Raw genomic sequence first — 16,450 nt, forward strand, 5'->3', positions numbered from 1 at the left:
AGTGTGTGTGAGTGTGTGTGTTAGTGTGTGTGCGTGAGTGTGTGTTAGTGTGAGCGACTGTTTGTGTGTGTGTGTGAGTGAGTGTTAGTGTGTGTGAGTGTTAGCATGAGTGAATGTTAGTGTGAGCAAGTGTGAGTGAGTGTTAGTGTGAGTGTGAGTGTGTGTGTGTGTGTGTGAGTGAGTGAGTGTGTGTGTGTGTGTGGTTGTGTGTGTGTGTGTGTGTGTGTGTGTGTGTGTGAGTGAGTGTTAGTGTGTGTGTGTGACTGTTAGTGTGAGTGAGTGTTGGTGTGAGTGAGTGTTAGTGTGTGTGTTTGAATGTAAGTGACTGTTAGTGTGAGTGAGCGTTGGTGTGAGGGTGAGTGAGTGTTAGTGTGTGTGTGTGAGTGTGAGTGACTGTTAGTGTGAGTGAGTGTTGGTGTGTGTGTGTTAGTGTGAGTGACTTAGTGTGAGTGAGTGTGAGTGACTGTTAGTGTGAGTGAGTGTTTGTGTGTGTGTGTGTGTGTGTGTGTGTGTGTGGGTGTGGGTTGTGAGTGTTAGTGTGAGTGAGTGTTAGTATGAGTGAGTGTTAGTGTGTGTGAGTGTGAGTGTGTGAGTGTTAGTGTGAGTGAGTGTTAGTATGAGTGAGTGTTAGTGTGTGTGTGAGTGAGTGTGTGAGTGTTAGTGTGAGTGAGTGTTAGTATGAGTGAGTGTTAGTGTGTGTGAGTGTGAGTGTGTGAGTGTTAGTGTGAGTGAGTGTTAGTGTGAGTGAGTGTTAGTGTGAGCGAGTGTTAGTGTGAGCGAGTGTTAGTGTGAGTGAGTGTTAGTGTGAGTGAGTGTTGGTGAGTGTGAGTGTGAGTGAGTGTGTGAGTGTTAGTGTGAGTGTGTGTTAGTGTGTGTGTGTTTGTGTGTATGAGTGTTAGTATGAGTGAGTGTTAGTGTGTGTGAGTGTGAGTGTGTGAGTGTTAGTGTGAGTGAGTGTTAGTGTGAGTGAGTGTTAGTGTGAGCGAGTGTTGTGTGAGTGAGTGAGTGTGTGTGTGTGTGTGTGTGTGTGTGTGTGAGTGTGTGTGTGTGTGTGTGTGAGTGAGTGTTAGTATGAGTGAGTGTTGGTGGGTGTGAATGTGAGTGTTAGCGGCTCTATAGCAGATCAGAGGTGTAAAGGCCTCTGGTCACATTCTCTTCAGATGGACTGAGCTCAGAGCGCAGTGGCTGACACACGCATTAAAGAGATGGATGACACTCCGTGTAGCGCTGCTGTGAAGAGGACACTGGCCCGTCCAGGTGATTTATTTCCTTTTCCTGTACTGAAGCTCAGACTGTGACATTTATTAGCTCCTCTCTTTTTCTTAACCTGACCACATGTTCCAGCTCTTCAGATCTGTTAAGTCAAACACTTCATGTCTGTAGGGAGATCATACATCTATTCATGCACACCTGTCTGACTTGATTGTTGAAGTGAGAATGTGTGAAAATGATCTGTGAATACTTTGCATTGAGAATCTGGTTTTGTTTTGATGACGTGCATCTGTAGTGCTTCAGAGTAAAGGCTTAATATGGACCTTCATCTGAAAATTATGTTCATGTGAATGTGGCCCGATTGCTCTGATCTCATTCTGGTCTCAGCTGTGTCTCATGTTTGAGTTTCATTGACCAACAGTCTTATGCATTAGTTTCTCCCAATATTAAAGAAATCAACCAGAATATCAGTCAGAACCAAAAGGGTTTTACAGAATGAAGCCATAGAAGGAGGTTCTTAAGATCCAGAGTTGTTTTCTGGTTCTTTAGAAAAACATCTACAGTATGTTTTGATGCTTCAAAGAACCCTGGAACCGAAACATAAATCTGAAGAACCTATGATGAGAAATTGAAAACTTTTTTTTAAAGAGACGTGTAGGTCTGGCTGGATCTTACCGAAGTTTCACAGCATGAATGTGACCAGAGTTTAACTCCATCTGAATGAGCTAATTACTGCATGCTTAAAACACTGTGTTCTGGATCATCAGCCGTGATTTAGAACCTCCGGACCTTTGTACTAGTTTTCCTTCAGGTCATCTGATGTTACTTAAAGAGCCGCGGCAGCAACTAAATGAGGTCAGAGAGTTTTTATACTGCAGATGCAGGTCAAGATCACAGCGGCCTCTCTTTACTGGAGCTGCATACATCACATACTGTACAGTAATGTCTAGAAAAGTAGTCTCTTCTTTTAAGATTTGATCACTTACATAGTAAATAATCACAATTTGTCCTTGTGCATACAGCATCAGGTACTCTAAAATAATGATACTGTATACTCTTTAAAATAAAGGTTTTAAAAGGTGGTTTTTAGAGCAATGCCATGGAACCACATAACCATTTCTGGTTCCCCAAAGAACCTTTCAGTGATCAGTTCTTAAAAGAACTGTGTATGTGGGATTGGTTTATACCTGGTTTGGGTCAATCTGTACGGAAAATATGAAAAGACCCGTCTGTTTTTCTAAATCTGCTCATGTAATTGTAGTGTAGTTTTGGATGACTAGTGAGAGGGGAAGTTGGGAAAAACCTTCCATCGGGCCTTTCAGCTCGTGCCACTCTTATATTTTGGGTCTGTTTCAGTGTTTAGTTCTGCGGTGAGTCACGACGCAGCTGTGTAACACGCTTAAGCAGCAGTGGGATGAGATGAGCAATGCTGTGATTTATTCAGGCTCGGCTCGTGAGAGCGCCGCTGCCAAACGTTTTCTGATCCCACTCCCACTGCTGTTTGGCTCTGTCAAAATATATGTGGTGGAACGCTCAGGCCTGGACCTTCTTGTTGATGCTTTGTGCCTCTCACCGACTCACCTGCCTTCTCTTTGCAGACCATCGTCCGTGGGAGCCGGCCGCCCAAGGACGCCTCCATCAACGGCCTGCTTGAGGAGTTTGACAGTATCTCCGTCACCCGCTCCAACTCTCTGAGGAAAGAGAGTCCGCCTGGAGCCCATCAGTCCGGCAGGAGCAAGCCAGTGTCTGCGTCCACGTCCAACGCCGGCGGATCGGAGGAGAACGGCTTTGGACACTATTACGGCCGCTTCTCGTGCGACCTGGACAGCAGTAAAGACTTCTCGCTAGAGGCGTACCGCGACCGAGGCGCCCATGATGGCGAGTGTGCGGTCGGACGGCACTACCGCTTCTCTCTCAGACAGAACGGCCATCCCATCCGCAGCCACTTCTATCCTGATGCCATGCCGCAGAAGTCCTCGGACTACGCCAAGATGCCACCCGACTACCACGCCTACCTGGAGAACAAGATGCGGCTGTCCACCGACGAGATGGCCATGGGTGGCCGCAGGGAATACTACCGCGCCTCTCTAGGCGGATCCAGCCAGGACTATCGGGAGCATCCGCTGGGAACGCCGTCGCGCATCTCCATCCACAGCGAGCAGATGAACTATCCCGATGGAGACTGGGGATATGGAGCGGGACTTAGAGACGACTACGACAAGAGGCCCAAGTCCTCGTACATCCGTCAGACGAGCCCCCAGCCGGCCATCCGGCAGCGCTCGCGCTCAGGGTCGGGCCTGCAGGAGCCCAGCCTGCCGTATGGCATCAGTGCATTTAAAGCTGCGCCGCAGGGGCCGTACAGCTCGTACACGTACCCCAGACTGTCCGAGAACACGTCTTCACTCGTCATAAGCACGGTAAAGATCAAATCAGCCTCCTTCTAATGATGAAGTCTGGCTTTTTTTGTCCTGCAGGGTGTTTTGTCGAAATGCACCAATGCATTAAGGACGAATTCACACTATGTGATGTTTTATTAACAAAGTTCGGGCGGAGCACTATATATAATTAGCACTATAGTAAAATATTTATACAGCCAACTTGCCTTTGTCCCACAACAGTTTTCTGGCATCCCTCCTCCACCCCAACTCCTCACTCCTAACTATTCCTGTCCCAGCTTGGAGATATGGGGGGGTTCTCTGGGTTCAGTCTATATTCCAAGCTCAGAGCCCCTCCCCTTCGGACCACATGCCAAATATGCACACTCTTTGCTCTGATTATATGTAAGTGAGAACTTGTGAATAGTGCAATGAGTTTGTGTGGTTCTCTGGCACAGTTTGCAATTTTCAAGCAAGATAAATCCAGACTTACCAAAGGGAACCGCTACTGATAATGCATCATTTGCATGTGATCTCTTCTCAGAGATTGTCACGTGGTAGATTTTGGAGGAAAAGGCTCCATGGAGATCCATTGTTTTGCTCAAATATCTTGTGGCAGCAAAATTGTGCGATAAATATTAATATGATAAAAGAGCGCTACATTTACATACATGCATTTGGAGGATGCTTTCCGCATTAGAAGTACAGTGTTTCCCGTACATTGATTTATTTGTGGCGGCCCACCACAATATCAACATTGACTGCCACAAATAGATTTTCCAAAAGGCTTTGACTTCGTTGAATAAACATGAGCTCTGTACGTTTCAAAGTCAAAACGTGGCGTGGGTGTTTTTATATGACTGTATCTTTGAAGGGCACTGACTGTGACGTCATTTTCGTTTAATCTTTCCTATAATGCCTGATAAAGTAGCGTTTATGAGCGGAGCGCTACTTTGTTTATAGCCGTTACCGGGGAAACCGCTATATCTGCCGCTCCTAAAGCGCCTCCTGCTGGCAGAGAATGAATTTGCAATTTCAATAATCCCATTTGCTGTTTTATATATAGCCTATATTTCCCCCGGGGGAAGTGCCGCCACACATTGAGTGTAAGTCTGTGGGAAACACTGAAGTATGAGATTCCTCAATAACGTCTTAATATATTGCAACATAAATTTACATCCCTCGCAGAACCTGTTTTGTATACTTTTTCATGTTTTAGGAACTTTTATGACATATTTTCAGCCCCCAAAACTGTCTTCCTCTGCCTGAACAGCATTTTATTTAAGAACATGTTGGATGTTCTGCGTTTAATGTATGCTGTTTTTCTAATTTTATGCATTTAGCAGATGCTTTTACATTGCATTTCATGCACTTTCCGCATTAGAAGAGTATTAGCCACTTCCTCAATAACTCCTCAATATATTACGACATAAATTAAGATTCATTAAAAATATTGCTTGCTTATTGTTTTGTATTTACTGCTACTATCACCATCATCAGGAAAATTTGTCATTAAGAAACGTCTGTTTGGGTCACCATACTTGGCCACATGTCACGTCACTTTCACTTTATTTTCAGTACTTTCATGTTTCTGGGTGAAGTCTGAGCCGTGTTTCTGGCGGGTTTGGCTGAGTTACGCAGGGTTAGACGGTGATTCGGGGAAATGTTCAGCACACAGGCTGCAGTCCTATCAGTCTCGGCTCAGCGGCCTCATAATGAACCTCTTTCGTTCTCATTCACCTCGACTCGGTCACTTTCAGCGAGCCCAGCGTTTTGTTGGCGCTGTTGGGAATCTCAGGCCGTTAAAGGCCGACAGCTCGGGGACTTGGGAACTCGGGCACGCTCGTGCTCATTGTGATGAACTGATGTTGTGGCACCTTCCTTTTCTGCAGCCCTTGCATTAAAGCCACGGCGGCGTGTTCCACCAGAGAAATTCAATTTCACACTCCAGTTGGGTTGTTGATTACGCTGCCAAATTCAGATTAATGTGCATTTAACGAACATGGATCAGCCAGTGGTACCGGTTGGGAAAGGGGGTCTCGGGACTTTCTCCGGCCCATAAACAGCCTCGCCGGGATGATTGATTAAACGAGTCCACCGGCGTAATTACAGCCGGCGTTCTCATCATCAGCCGCTTAGATGTCGATCCGTGTCGTGTCATCTTTTTATGTTCGGGGCGTGGTGGGAATAATTCAATCTACTGCCCACCGTGACCCCGCTGACCGGGAATCAGATCCTGTGACGTGGATCCTGCTTTATTCCTCTAACAGATGCTCGTTTTTCTTTGTTTGCTGAAAAGATCCCAGCTCTGCTTTTACTCACTTCCATATGTGTGTAGCGCACACTCTACTAGTCAAACGTTTGAATAATTAAGTAATAATTAATATAATAAAAAAGTAATAATTAAGTTTTTCAATGTTTTTGAAAGAACTCTTGAAATATTATTACAATATGATTATATTACATATAATTATTACAATTTAAAATAATCTGTTTTCTATGTAAATATATCTGTTAAACTGTAATGTATTTCTGTGATGCGCAGCTGTATTTTCAGCATCATTACTCCAGTCTTCAGTGTCACGTGATCTTCAGAAATCATTCTAATATGCTGATTTGCTGCTCAAACATTTCTGATTTTGTTTTTGAAAGAAATTAATTAAATTAATACTTTTATTCAGCATTGATGCATTAAATTGATTAAAAGTGACAGTAAAGACATTTATAATGTTACAAAAGATTTCTATTTCAAATCAATGCTGCTCTTTTGAACTTTCTATTCATCTGTGAATCCTGGAAAATAAAATGCATCACGGTTTCCACAAAAATATTTTGATTAAACGAGTCCACCGGCGTAATTACAGCCGGCGTTCTCATCATCAGCCGCTTAGATGTCGATCCGTGTCGTGTCATCTTTTTATGTTCGGGGCGTGGTGGGAATAATTCAATCTACTGCCCACCGTGACCCCGCTGACCGGGAATCAGATCCTGTGACGTGGATCCTGCTTTATTCCTCTAACAGATGCTCGTTTTTCTTTGTTTGCTGAAAAGATCCCAGCTCTGCTTTTACTCACTTCCATATGTGTGTAGCGCACACTCTACTAGTCAAACGTTTGAATAATTAAGTAATAATTAATATAATAAAAAAGTAATAATTAAGTTTTTCAATGTTTTTGAAAGAACTCTTGAAATATTATTACAATATGATTATATTACATATAATTATTACAATTTAAAATAATCTGTTTTCTATGTAAATATATCTGTTAAACTGTAATGTATTTCTGTGATGCGCAGCTGTATTTTCAGCATCATTACTCCAGTCTTCAGTGTCACGTGATCTTCAGAAATCATTCTAATATGCTGATTTGCTGCTCAAACATTTCTGATTTTGTTTTTGAAAGAAATTAATTAAATTAATACTTTTATTCAGCATTGATGCATTAAATTGATTAAAAGTGACAGTAAAGACATTTATAATGTTACAAAAGATTTCTATTTCAAATCAATGCTGCTCTTTTGAACTTTCTATTCATCTGTGAATCCTGGAAAATAAAATGCATCACGGTTTCCACAAAAATATTAATGTTTTCAACATTGATAATAATCAGAAATGTTTCTCGGGCAGCAAATCAGCATATTAGAATGATTTCTGAAGATCATGTGACACTGAAGACTGGAGTAATGATGCTGAAAATACAGCTGCGCATCACAGAAATAAATTACAGTTTAACAGATATTCACATAGAAAACAGTTATTTGAAATTATAATAATATATCACAATTTTTTTTCACTTCAGTAAAACACAGCAGATCTTCAGTGAATGATTCTGTGAATCCAGTGTCAGAGTGATTTGGTTTGTTGTCCTGCTGTAATGTGTGACATTGAGCCTCAGTTTGAGGGCTGTTCCCTCAGCAGACAGCAGCTCTGAGGATCATCACGGCCTGTAATGAGCGTCTTCTGCTGCTGCATTATTCACTCATGATGTTGTGTGTTTGGGTCTAACAGGGTGAGTATGAGCGAGTGGCCCGTGATGGGAGTCCGCAGGGGCCGGGGCCTGAGACGTACCCGCGTGTTCCCCTCAAACTACCTCAGAGCCACGGCAAACCCGGTTACCCGGCCAGTTTCCACTACAAGCCCTCGCCGCCGCAGCCCAGCCCTCCCTACACCCCGCAGGGCGCGCACTCGCAGCCCTCCTCGCCCTTCATCCCGGGCCCCGGGGCCTATCCGCCGCCCAGCTGGGGCTCGTCCTCCGAGCAGCCGCCCTGCAGGGTTTCGCACGAGCAGTTCCGCGCGGCGCTGCAGCTGGTGGTGAACCCCGGCGACCCGCGCGAGTATCTGGACAACTTCCTGAAGATCGGGGAGGGATCCACGGGCATCGTGTGCATCGCCACCGAGAAGCACAGCGGCAAACAGGTGGCTGTGAAGAAGATGGACCTGAGAAAACAGCAGCGGCGGGAACTTCTGTTCAACGAGGTGAGCGCGCCAATATCCTGGTCAACAAAATAGCGAAAAGTTGCGCAATATAGGCAAAAACTATGTGATTATATATCAATATGTCTATAAAATAATAATTATAGTAATTATAATAAAAATAATAATAATAATTATTATTATTATTATTAAAATACTAACCAAAATATTAAATATTAGTATTGCAATATGTGACCCTGCAGCACAAAAGCAGTCACCCTTATGACTGGTTTTGTGCTCCAGGGTCACATATAAGTGTTTTTAAGATAAGTAATTTAATAATTTTTGTTGTTGTTTTTTTTTAAGGTACACAATAATCCCATTCACGTCTATGTGATAAAATGAGTAGTCAGACTACATTACCTAATATGTGTAATCCAGATTATGTTACTAACTACAATTTTCGTCATGTAGGCCTAATTTGTAATCGAGATGTTTTAATCGTGTTCCTGTTCGCTGTTCATCTGCCTGCAGGTGGTCATCATGAGAGACTACCATCACGAGAACGTGGTCGACATGTACAACAGTTATCTGGTCAGTGATGAACTCTGGGTAGTGATGGAGTTCCTGGAGGGCGGAGCCTTGACTGATATCGTCACTCACACCAGGTAAGAGCCGGTCGTCCAATCAGAATCGGAGTCTGAATGAACTGATTTCACACTGATTCATTCATTCAGTGTGAATCATCTGATCTTTCGATTCAAGTCCATCAAGATCCAAATGAAAAGAGAAAGTGATGAAGTGAGATTATATAACACTAGGCCTCATTATTGAGTTTGTTTCAGAAATAACTAGATCACGAGATGTTTTAATAGAGAACATGTTTAACACGTTTCACAATCAGCTCTGATCTAATATGAAATGGAGAGTAACATTGCACTTCTGCAGCTGATTTACAGAGCGGTGTTATCTGCTGGAGACAATAGTCCAGTGATTAATTATTATTGTGAAAGTTTGTGGTGGAGTTTGTTTTAAACGCTGCCTCTGCTCTCGAAGCGTCTACATAATTACAGTAATTAGTTGTTCTTCAGTTCGGTGTTGCGCGGTGTTGGACTGTAATTGCACGCTTTCAGAGACACGCGTGACCTGATCGGCACGACACACTTCCATCCCACCGCTGAGAGGAAGAGCAGCTTCTGTTTCTGATGCGCTTTATTTCGGTCCTGTTTGAGACGCTAATAGAGACGCTAATGTCTACATAGACAGATCCCTTCTTAGGCAGCATCTTGAGCGACACACGGGTCTGAATCAGCGGCTCAGATCAGCACACAGATCATGTGATGCTCACAGTCGATTCCATCGAATTTCATTATATTTTTATTTCATTTTATCTTTTGAGCATTGAATGAATTAATATTTAATGTTTACACATTTAATGTTTTAATGTTTAAATCTGTTTTGCAGTTTTTTTAACATACAAGAAGAAATAACAGATTTTTCTACATTCATCTATCAAGCCAATGTACAATCAGATGCAATTACATTAGAAAAAAATAAAAGAGAGAAAGGTGCTAATCAGAAAAGGGTCAGGAGGTCAAACAGGGTTCATATTCTAGATGTTTTGATAGCATTCTTATTAATAAATGTTGCAGCGGCTGTGACAAGACATAAACACAAAGTCAGTTGGAGTCTGATGGATTCGGATGGAGTCAGGTTGAATCTGATGGAGTCTGATGGAGTCAGATGGATTCAGTTGGAGTCTGATGGAGTCAGAGTGGAGTCTGATGAAGTCAGGTTGCGTCAGATGGAGTCAGGTTGCGTCAGATGGAGTCAGTTGGAGTCTGATGGAGTCAGTTGGAGTCAGATGGAGTCTGATGGATTCAGATGGAGTCAGATGGAGTCTGATGAAGTCAGGTTGCGTCAGATGGAGTCAGTTGGAGTCTGATGGAGTCAGTTGGAGTCAGATGGAGTCTGATGGATTCAGATGGAGTCAGATGGAGTCTGATGAAGTCAGGTTGCGTCAGATGGAGTCAGTTGGAGTCTGATGGAGTCAGTTGGAGTCAGATGGAGTCTGATGGATTCAGATGGAGTCAGATGGAGTCTGATGAAGTCAGGTTGCGTCAGATGGAGTCAGTTGGAGTCTGATGGAGTCAGTTGGAGTCAGATGGAGTCTGATGGATTCAGATGGAGTCAGATGGAGTCTGATGAAGTCAGGTTGCGTCAGATGGAGTCAGTTGGAGTCTGATGGAGTCAGTTGGAGTCAGATGGAGTCTGATGGATTCAGATGGAGTCAGATGGAGTCTGATGAAGTCAGGTTGCGTCAGATGGAGTCAGTTGGAGTCTGATGGAGTCAGTTGGAGTCAGATGGAGTCTGATGGATTCAGATGGAGTCAGATAGAGATGGTTGGAGTCAGTTTGAGTTGGATAAAGTTAGGTGAAGTCTGATGGCGTCAGTTGGAGTTGGTTAGAGTCAGATGGAGCCTGGTGGAGTCTGATGGAGTCAAATGGATTCAGTTGGAGTCTGATGGAGTCAGATGGAGTCTGATGAAGTCAGGTTGCGTCAGATGGAGTCAGGTTGTGTCAGATGGAGTCAGTTGGAGTCTGATGGAGTCTGATGGAGTCAGTTGGAGTCAGATGGAGTCTGATGGATTCAGATGGAGTCAGATGGAGTCTGATGAAGTCAGGTTGCGTCAGATGGAGTCAGTTGGAGTCTGATGGAGTCTGATGGAGTCAGTTGGAGTCAGATGGAGTCTGATGGATTCAGATGGAGTCAGATGGAGTCTGATGAAGTCAGGTTGCGTCAGATGGAGTCAGTTGGAGTCTGATGGAGTCAGTTGGAGTCAGATGGAGTCTGATGGATTCAGATGGAGTCAGATAGAGATGGTTGGAGTCAGTTTGAGTTGGATAAAGTTAGGTGAAGTCTGATGGCGTCAGTTGGAGTCGGTTAGAGTCAAATGGAGCCAGGTGAAGTCAGATGGAGTCAGTTGGAGTTGGTTAGAGTCAGATGGAGCCTGGTGGAGTCTGATGGAGTCAGTTTGAGTTGGATGGAGTCAGGAGTCAGGTGATGGAGTCAAGTTGCATCAGTTGGAGTCTGATGGAGTCAGTTGGAGTCAGATGGAGTTGGGAGTTGGTAGATGGAGTCAGATGGAGTCTGATGAAGTCAGGTTGCGTCAGATGGAGTCAGTTGGAGTCTGATGGAGTCAGTTGGAGTCTGATGGAGTCAGTTGGAGTCAGATGGAGTCTGATGGAGTCAGGTTGAGTCAGATGGAGTCAGATGGAGTCAGGTTAGTTGCGCAATATAGGCAAAAACTATGTGATTATATATCAATATGTCTATAAAATAATAATTATAGTAATTATAATAAAAATAATAATAATAATTATTATTATTATTATTAAAATACTAACCAAAATATTAAATATTAGTATTGCAATATGTGACCCTGCAGCACAAAATCAGTCTTAAGTCGCTGGGGTATATTTGTAGCAATAGCCAACAATACATTGTATGGGTCAAAATTATACATTTTTCTTTTATGCCAAAAATCATTAGGATATTAAGTAAAGATCATGTTCCATGAAGACATTTAGTAAATTTCCTACCGTGAATATATTAAAACTTAATTTTTGATTAGTAATATGCATTGCTAAGAACTTCATTTGGACAACTTTAAAGATGATTTTCTCAATATTTAGATTTTTTTGCACCCTCAGATTCCAGATTTTCAAATAGTTGTATCTCAGCCAAATATTGTCCTATCCTAACAAACCATACATCAATGGAAAGATTATTTATTCAGCTTTCAGTGATGTATAAATCTCAATTTCACAAAACTGACCCTTATGACTGGTTTTGTGCTCCAGGGTCACATATAAGTGTTTTTAAGATAAGTAATTTAATAATTTTTGTTGTTGTTTTTTTTTAAGGTACACAATAATCCCATTCACGTCTATGTGATAAAATGAGTAGTCAGACTACATTACCTAATATGTGTAATCCAGATTATGTTACTAACTACAATTTTCGTCATGTAGGCCTAATTTGTAATCGAGATGTTTTAATCGTGTTCCTGTTCGCTGTTCATCTGCCTGCAGGTGGTCATCATGAGAGACTACCATCACGAGAACGTGGTCGACATGTACAACAGTTATCTGGTCAGTGATGAACTCTGGGTAGTGATGGAGTTCCTGGAGGGCGGAGCCTTGACTGATATCGTCACTCACACCAGGTAAGAGCCGGTCGTCCAATCAGAATCGGAGTCTGAATGAACTGATTTCACACTGATTCATTCATTCAGTGTGAATCATCTGATCTTTCGATTCAAGTCCATCAAGATCCAAATGAAAAGAGAAAGTGATGAAGTGAGATTATATAACACTAGGCCTCATTATTGAGTTTGTTTCAGAAATAATTAGATCACGAGATGTTTTAATAGAGAACATGTTTAACACGTTTCACAATCAGCTCTGATCTAATATGAAATGGAGAGTAACATTGCACTTCTGCAGCTGATTTACAGAGCGGTGTTATCTGCTGGAGACAATAGTCCAGTGATTAATTATTATTGTGAAAGTTTGTGGTGGAGTTTGTTTTAAACGCTGCCTCTGCTCTCGAAGCGTCTACATAATTACAGTAATTAGTTGTTCTTCAGTTCGGTGTTGCGCGGTGTTGGACTGTAATTGCACGCTTTCAGAGACACGCGTGACCTGATCGGCACGACACACTTCCATCCCACCGCTGAGAGGAAGAGCAGCTTCTGTTTCTGATGCGCTTTATTTCGGTCCTGTTTGAGACGCTAATAGAGACGCTAATGTCTACATAGACAGATCCCTTCTTAGGCAGCATCTTGAGCGACACACGGGTCTGAATCAGCGGCTCAGATCAGCACACAGATCATGTGATGCTCACAGTCGATTCCATCGAATTTCATTATATTTTTATTTCATTTTATCTTTTGAGCATTGAATGAATTAATATTTAATGTTTACACATTTAATGTTTTAATGTTTAAATCTGTTTTGCAGTTTTTTTAACATACAAGAAGAAATAACAGATTTTTCTACATTCATCTATCAAGCCAATGTACAATCAGATGCAATTACATTAGAAAAAAATAAAAGAGAGAAAGGTGCTAATCAGAAAAGGGTCAGGAGGTCAAACAGGGTTCATATTCTAGATGTTTTGATAGCATTCTTATTAATAAATGTTGCAGCGGCTGTGACAAGACATAAACACAAAGTCAGTTGGAGTCTGATGGATTCGGATGGAGTCAGGTTGAATCTGATGGAGTCTGATGGAGTCAGATGGATTCAGTTGGAGTCTGATGGAGTCAGAGTGGAGTCTGATGAAGTCAGGTTGCGTCAGATGGAGTCAGGTTGCGTCAGATGGAGTCAGTTGGAGTCTGATGGAGTCAGTTGGAGTCAGATGGAGTCTGATGGATTCAGATGGAGTCAGATGGAGTCTGATGAAGTCAGGTTGCGTCAGATGGAGTCAGGTTGCGTCAGATGGAGTCAGTTGGAGTCTGATGGAGTCAGTTGGAGTCAGATGGAGTCTGATGGATTCAGATGGAGTCAGATGGAGTCTGATGAAGTCAGGTTGCGTCAGATGGAGTCAGGTTGCGTCAGATGGAGTCAGTTGGAGTCTGATGGAGTCAGTTGGAGTCAGATGGAGTCTGATGGATTCAGATGGAGTCAGATGGAGTCTGATGAAGTCAGGTTGCGTCAGATGGAGTCAGGTTGCGTCAGATGGAGTCAGTTGGAGTCTGATGGAGTCAGTTGGAGTCAGATGGAGTCTGATGGATTCAGATGGAGTCAGATGGAGTCTGATGAAGTCAGGTTGCGTCAGATGGAGTCAGGTTGCGTCAGATGGAGTCAGTTGGAGTCTGATGGAGTCAGTTGGAGTCAGATGGAGTCTGATGGATTCAGATGGAGTCAGATGGAGTCTGATGAAGTCAGGTTGCGTCAGATGGAGTCAGGTTGCGTCAGATGGAGTCAGTTGGAGTCTGATGGAGTCAGTTGGAGTCAGATGGAGTCTGATGGATTCAGATGGAGTCAGATGGAGTCTGATGAAGTCAGGTTGCGTCAGATGGAGTCAGTTGGAGTCTGATGGAGTCAGTTGGAGTCAGATGGAGTCTGATGGATTCAGATGGAGTCAGATGGAGTCTGATGAAGTCAGGTTGCGTCAGATGGAGTCAGTTGGAGTCTGATGGAGTCAGTTGGAGTCAGATGGAGTCTGATGGATTCAGATGGAGTCAGATGGAGTCTGATGAAGTCAGGTTGCGTCAGATGGAGTCAGTTGGAGTCTGATGGAGTCAGTTGGAGTCAGATGGAGTCTGATGGATTCAGATGGAGTCAGATGGAGTCTGATGAAGTCAGGTTGCGTCAGATGGAGTCAGTTGGAGTCTGATGGAGTCAGTTGGAGTCAGATGGAGTCTGATGGATTCAGATGGAGTCAGATGGAGTCTGATGAAGTCAGGTTGCGTCAGATGGAGTCAGTTGGAGTCTGATGGAGTCAGTTGGAGTCAGATGGAGTCTGATGGATTCAGATGGAGTCAGATGGAGTCTGATGAAGTCAGGTTGCGTCAGATGGAGTCAGTTGGAGTCTGATGGAGTCAGTTGGAGTCAGATGGAGTCTGATGGATTCAGATGGAGTCAGATGGAGTCTGATGAAGTCAGGTTGCGTCAGATGGAGTCAGTTGGAGTCTGATGGAGTCAGTTGGAGTCAGATGGAGTCTGATGGATTCAGATGGAGTCAGATGGAGTCTGATGAAGTCAGGTTGCGTCAGATGGAGTCAGTTGGAGTCTGATGGAGTCAGTTGGAGTCAGATGGAGTCTGATGGATTCAGATGGAGTCAGATAGAGATGGTTGGAGTCAGTTTGAGTTGGATAAAGTTAGGTGAAGTCTGATGGCGTCAGTTGGAGTTGGTTAGAGTCAGATGGAGCCTGGTGGAGTCTGATGGAGTCAAATGGATTCAGTTGGAGTCTGATGGAGTCAGATGGAGTCTGATGAAGTCAGGTTGCGTCAGATGGAGTCAGTTGGAGTCTGATGGAGTCTGATGGAGTCAGTTGGAGTCAGATGGAGTCTGATGGATTCAGATGGAGTCAGATAGAGATGGTTGGAGTCAGTTTGAGTTGGATAAAGTTAGGTGAAGTCTGATGGCGTCAGTTGGAGTTGGTTAGAGTCAGATGGAGCCTGGTGGAGTCTGATGGAGTCAGTTTGAGTTGGATGGAGTCAGGTGAAGTCGGATGGAGTCAAGTTGCATCAGTTGGAGTCTGATGGAGTCAGTTGGAGTCAGATGGAGTCTGATGGATTCAGATGGAGTCAGATAGAGATGGTTGGAGTCAGTTTGAGTTGGATAAAGTTAGGTGAAGTCTGATGGCGTCAGTTGGAGTCGGTTAGAGTCAAATGGAGCCAGGTGAAGTCAGATGGAGTCAGTTGGAGTTGGTTAGAGTCAGATGGAGCCTGGTGGAGTCTGATGGAGTCAGTTTGAGTTGGATGGAGTCAGGTGAAGTCGGATGGAGTCAAGTTGCATCAGTTGGAGTCTGATGGAGTCAGTTGGAGTCAGATGGAGTTGGTTAGAGTCAGATGGAGTCATTTTGAGTCTGATGGAGTCGGTTTGAGTTGGATGGAGTCAGGTTGATTCGGATGGAGTCAGTTGGAGTCGGATGGCGTCAGGTTGAGTTGGATGGAGTCAGTTGGAGTTGGAGTCGGATGGTGTCAGGTTGAGTCTGATGGGAGTCAGAGTGAAGTCCGATGGAGACAGTTGGAGTCGGATAGAGTTGGTTAGAGTCAAATGGAGTCTGGTGGAGTCTGATGGAGACAGTTAGAGGCTGATGGAGTCAGGATAAGTCTGATGGAGTCAGTTGGAGTCGGATGGAGTAGAATGGGGTCACATGGAGCAGTTGATGATGGTCTGAGTGCACAGGATCAGTGTTCTTCAGTGCTGTTGTTCGTCTCTCATGTGCTGTGGTCTGATGTTGGTGTCGCTGGGTTCCTGCCAGAGCAAATGCTGATCCATGCCAGAGCGTGTTCCTGTGTGTGGGCCGTTCAAAGAGCGCTGTGTTTTCAATTAACAGCACATTGTAATGAGGCTCTTGATAGATTAGCAGCACACTGAGCTGTTTGTGTTTGTATTAATGCAGAATCTGGAGGTGTTTGAGGCTGATCAGAGTCTGAATTAAGAATTTAAGAATTCACTTATTAAACTGATAGCTGAGAGTGAACGCTGTGATGGGATGATTGTGTTTAAACACGTTTATATTCAGATACAGTTACAGTGATGAACTACATGATGCAAGAACTGTTGACGTGTGTGTTTTTATTTGTTAGATTAAACCGTTTATTGAACATTAATGTCTTTTATAAAACAGTCCAGGCTGTGTCATACAGTGATTTGACCATGGTAAAGGGGCTTTTACAGCAGCTTATTAGCGTATATATATATATATA

General features: G+C 43.5%; 1 protein-coding gene across 4 annotated transcripts in view; it reads left to right on the forward strand.

The window, feature by feature from the left end:
• pak5 (p21 protein (Cdc42/Rac)-activated kinase 5) overlaps window positions 1-16,450 on the forward strand; it is a 44,058-nt gene that overhangs the window by 21,085 nt on the left and 6,523 nt on the right. For all 4 annotated transcript variants that reach the window (XR_001630960.1, XM_016448866.1, XM_016448865.1 and 1 more), the window contains exons 3-5: window positions 2,811-3,629; window positions 7,597-8,064; window positions 8,536-8,669. Coding sequence is in view for 3 of the 4 variants with exons in the window: in XM_016448866.1 (XP_016304352.1) it covers window positions 2,811-3,629; window positions 7,597-8,064; window positions 8,536-8,669 (1,421 nt within the window). In the remaining variant the exon portion in view is untranslated. The remainder of the gene's footprint in view (window positions 1-2,810; window positions 3,630-7,596; window positions 8,065-8,535; window positions 8,670-16,450) is intronic.

Source organism: Sinocyclocheilus anshuiensis, unplaced genomic scaffold (genome assembly GCF_001515605.1).
Source record: "Sinocyclocheilus anshuiensis isolate Anshui unplaced genomic scaffold, SAMN03320099.WGS_v1.1 scaffold519, whole genome shotgun sequence".
In the NCBI taxonomy this organism is placed as follows: Eukaryota; Metazoa; Chordata; class Actinopteri; order Cypriniformes; family Cyprinidae; genus Sinocyclocheilus; species Sinocyclocheilus anshuiensis.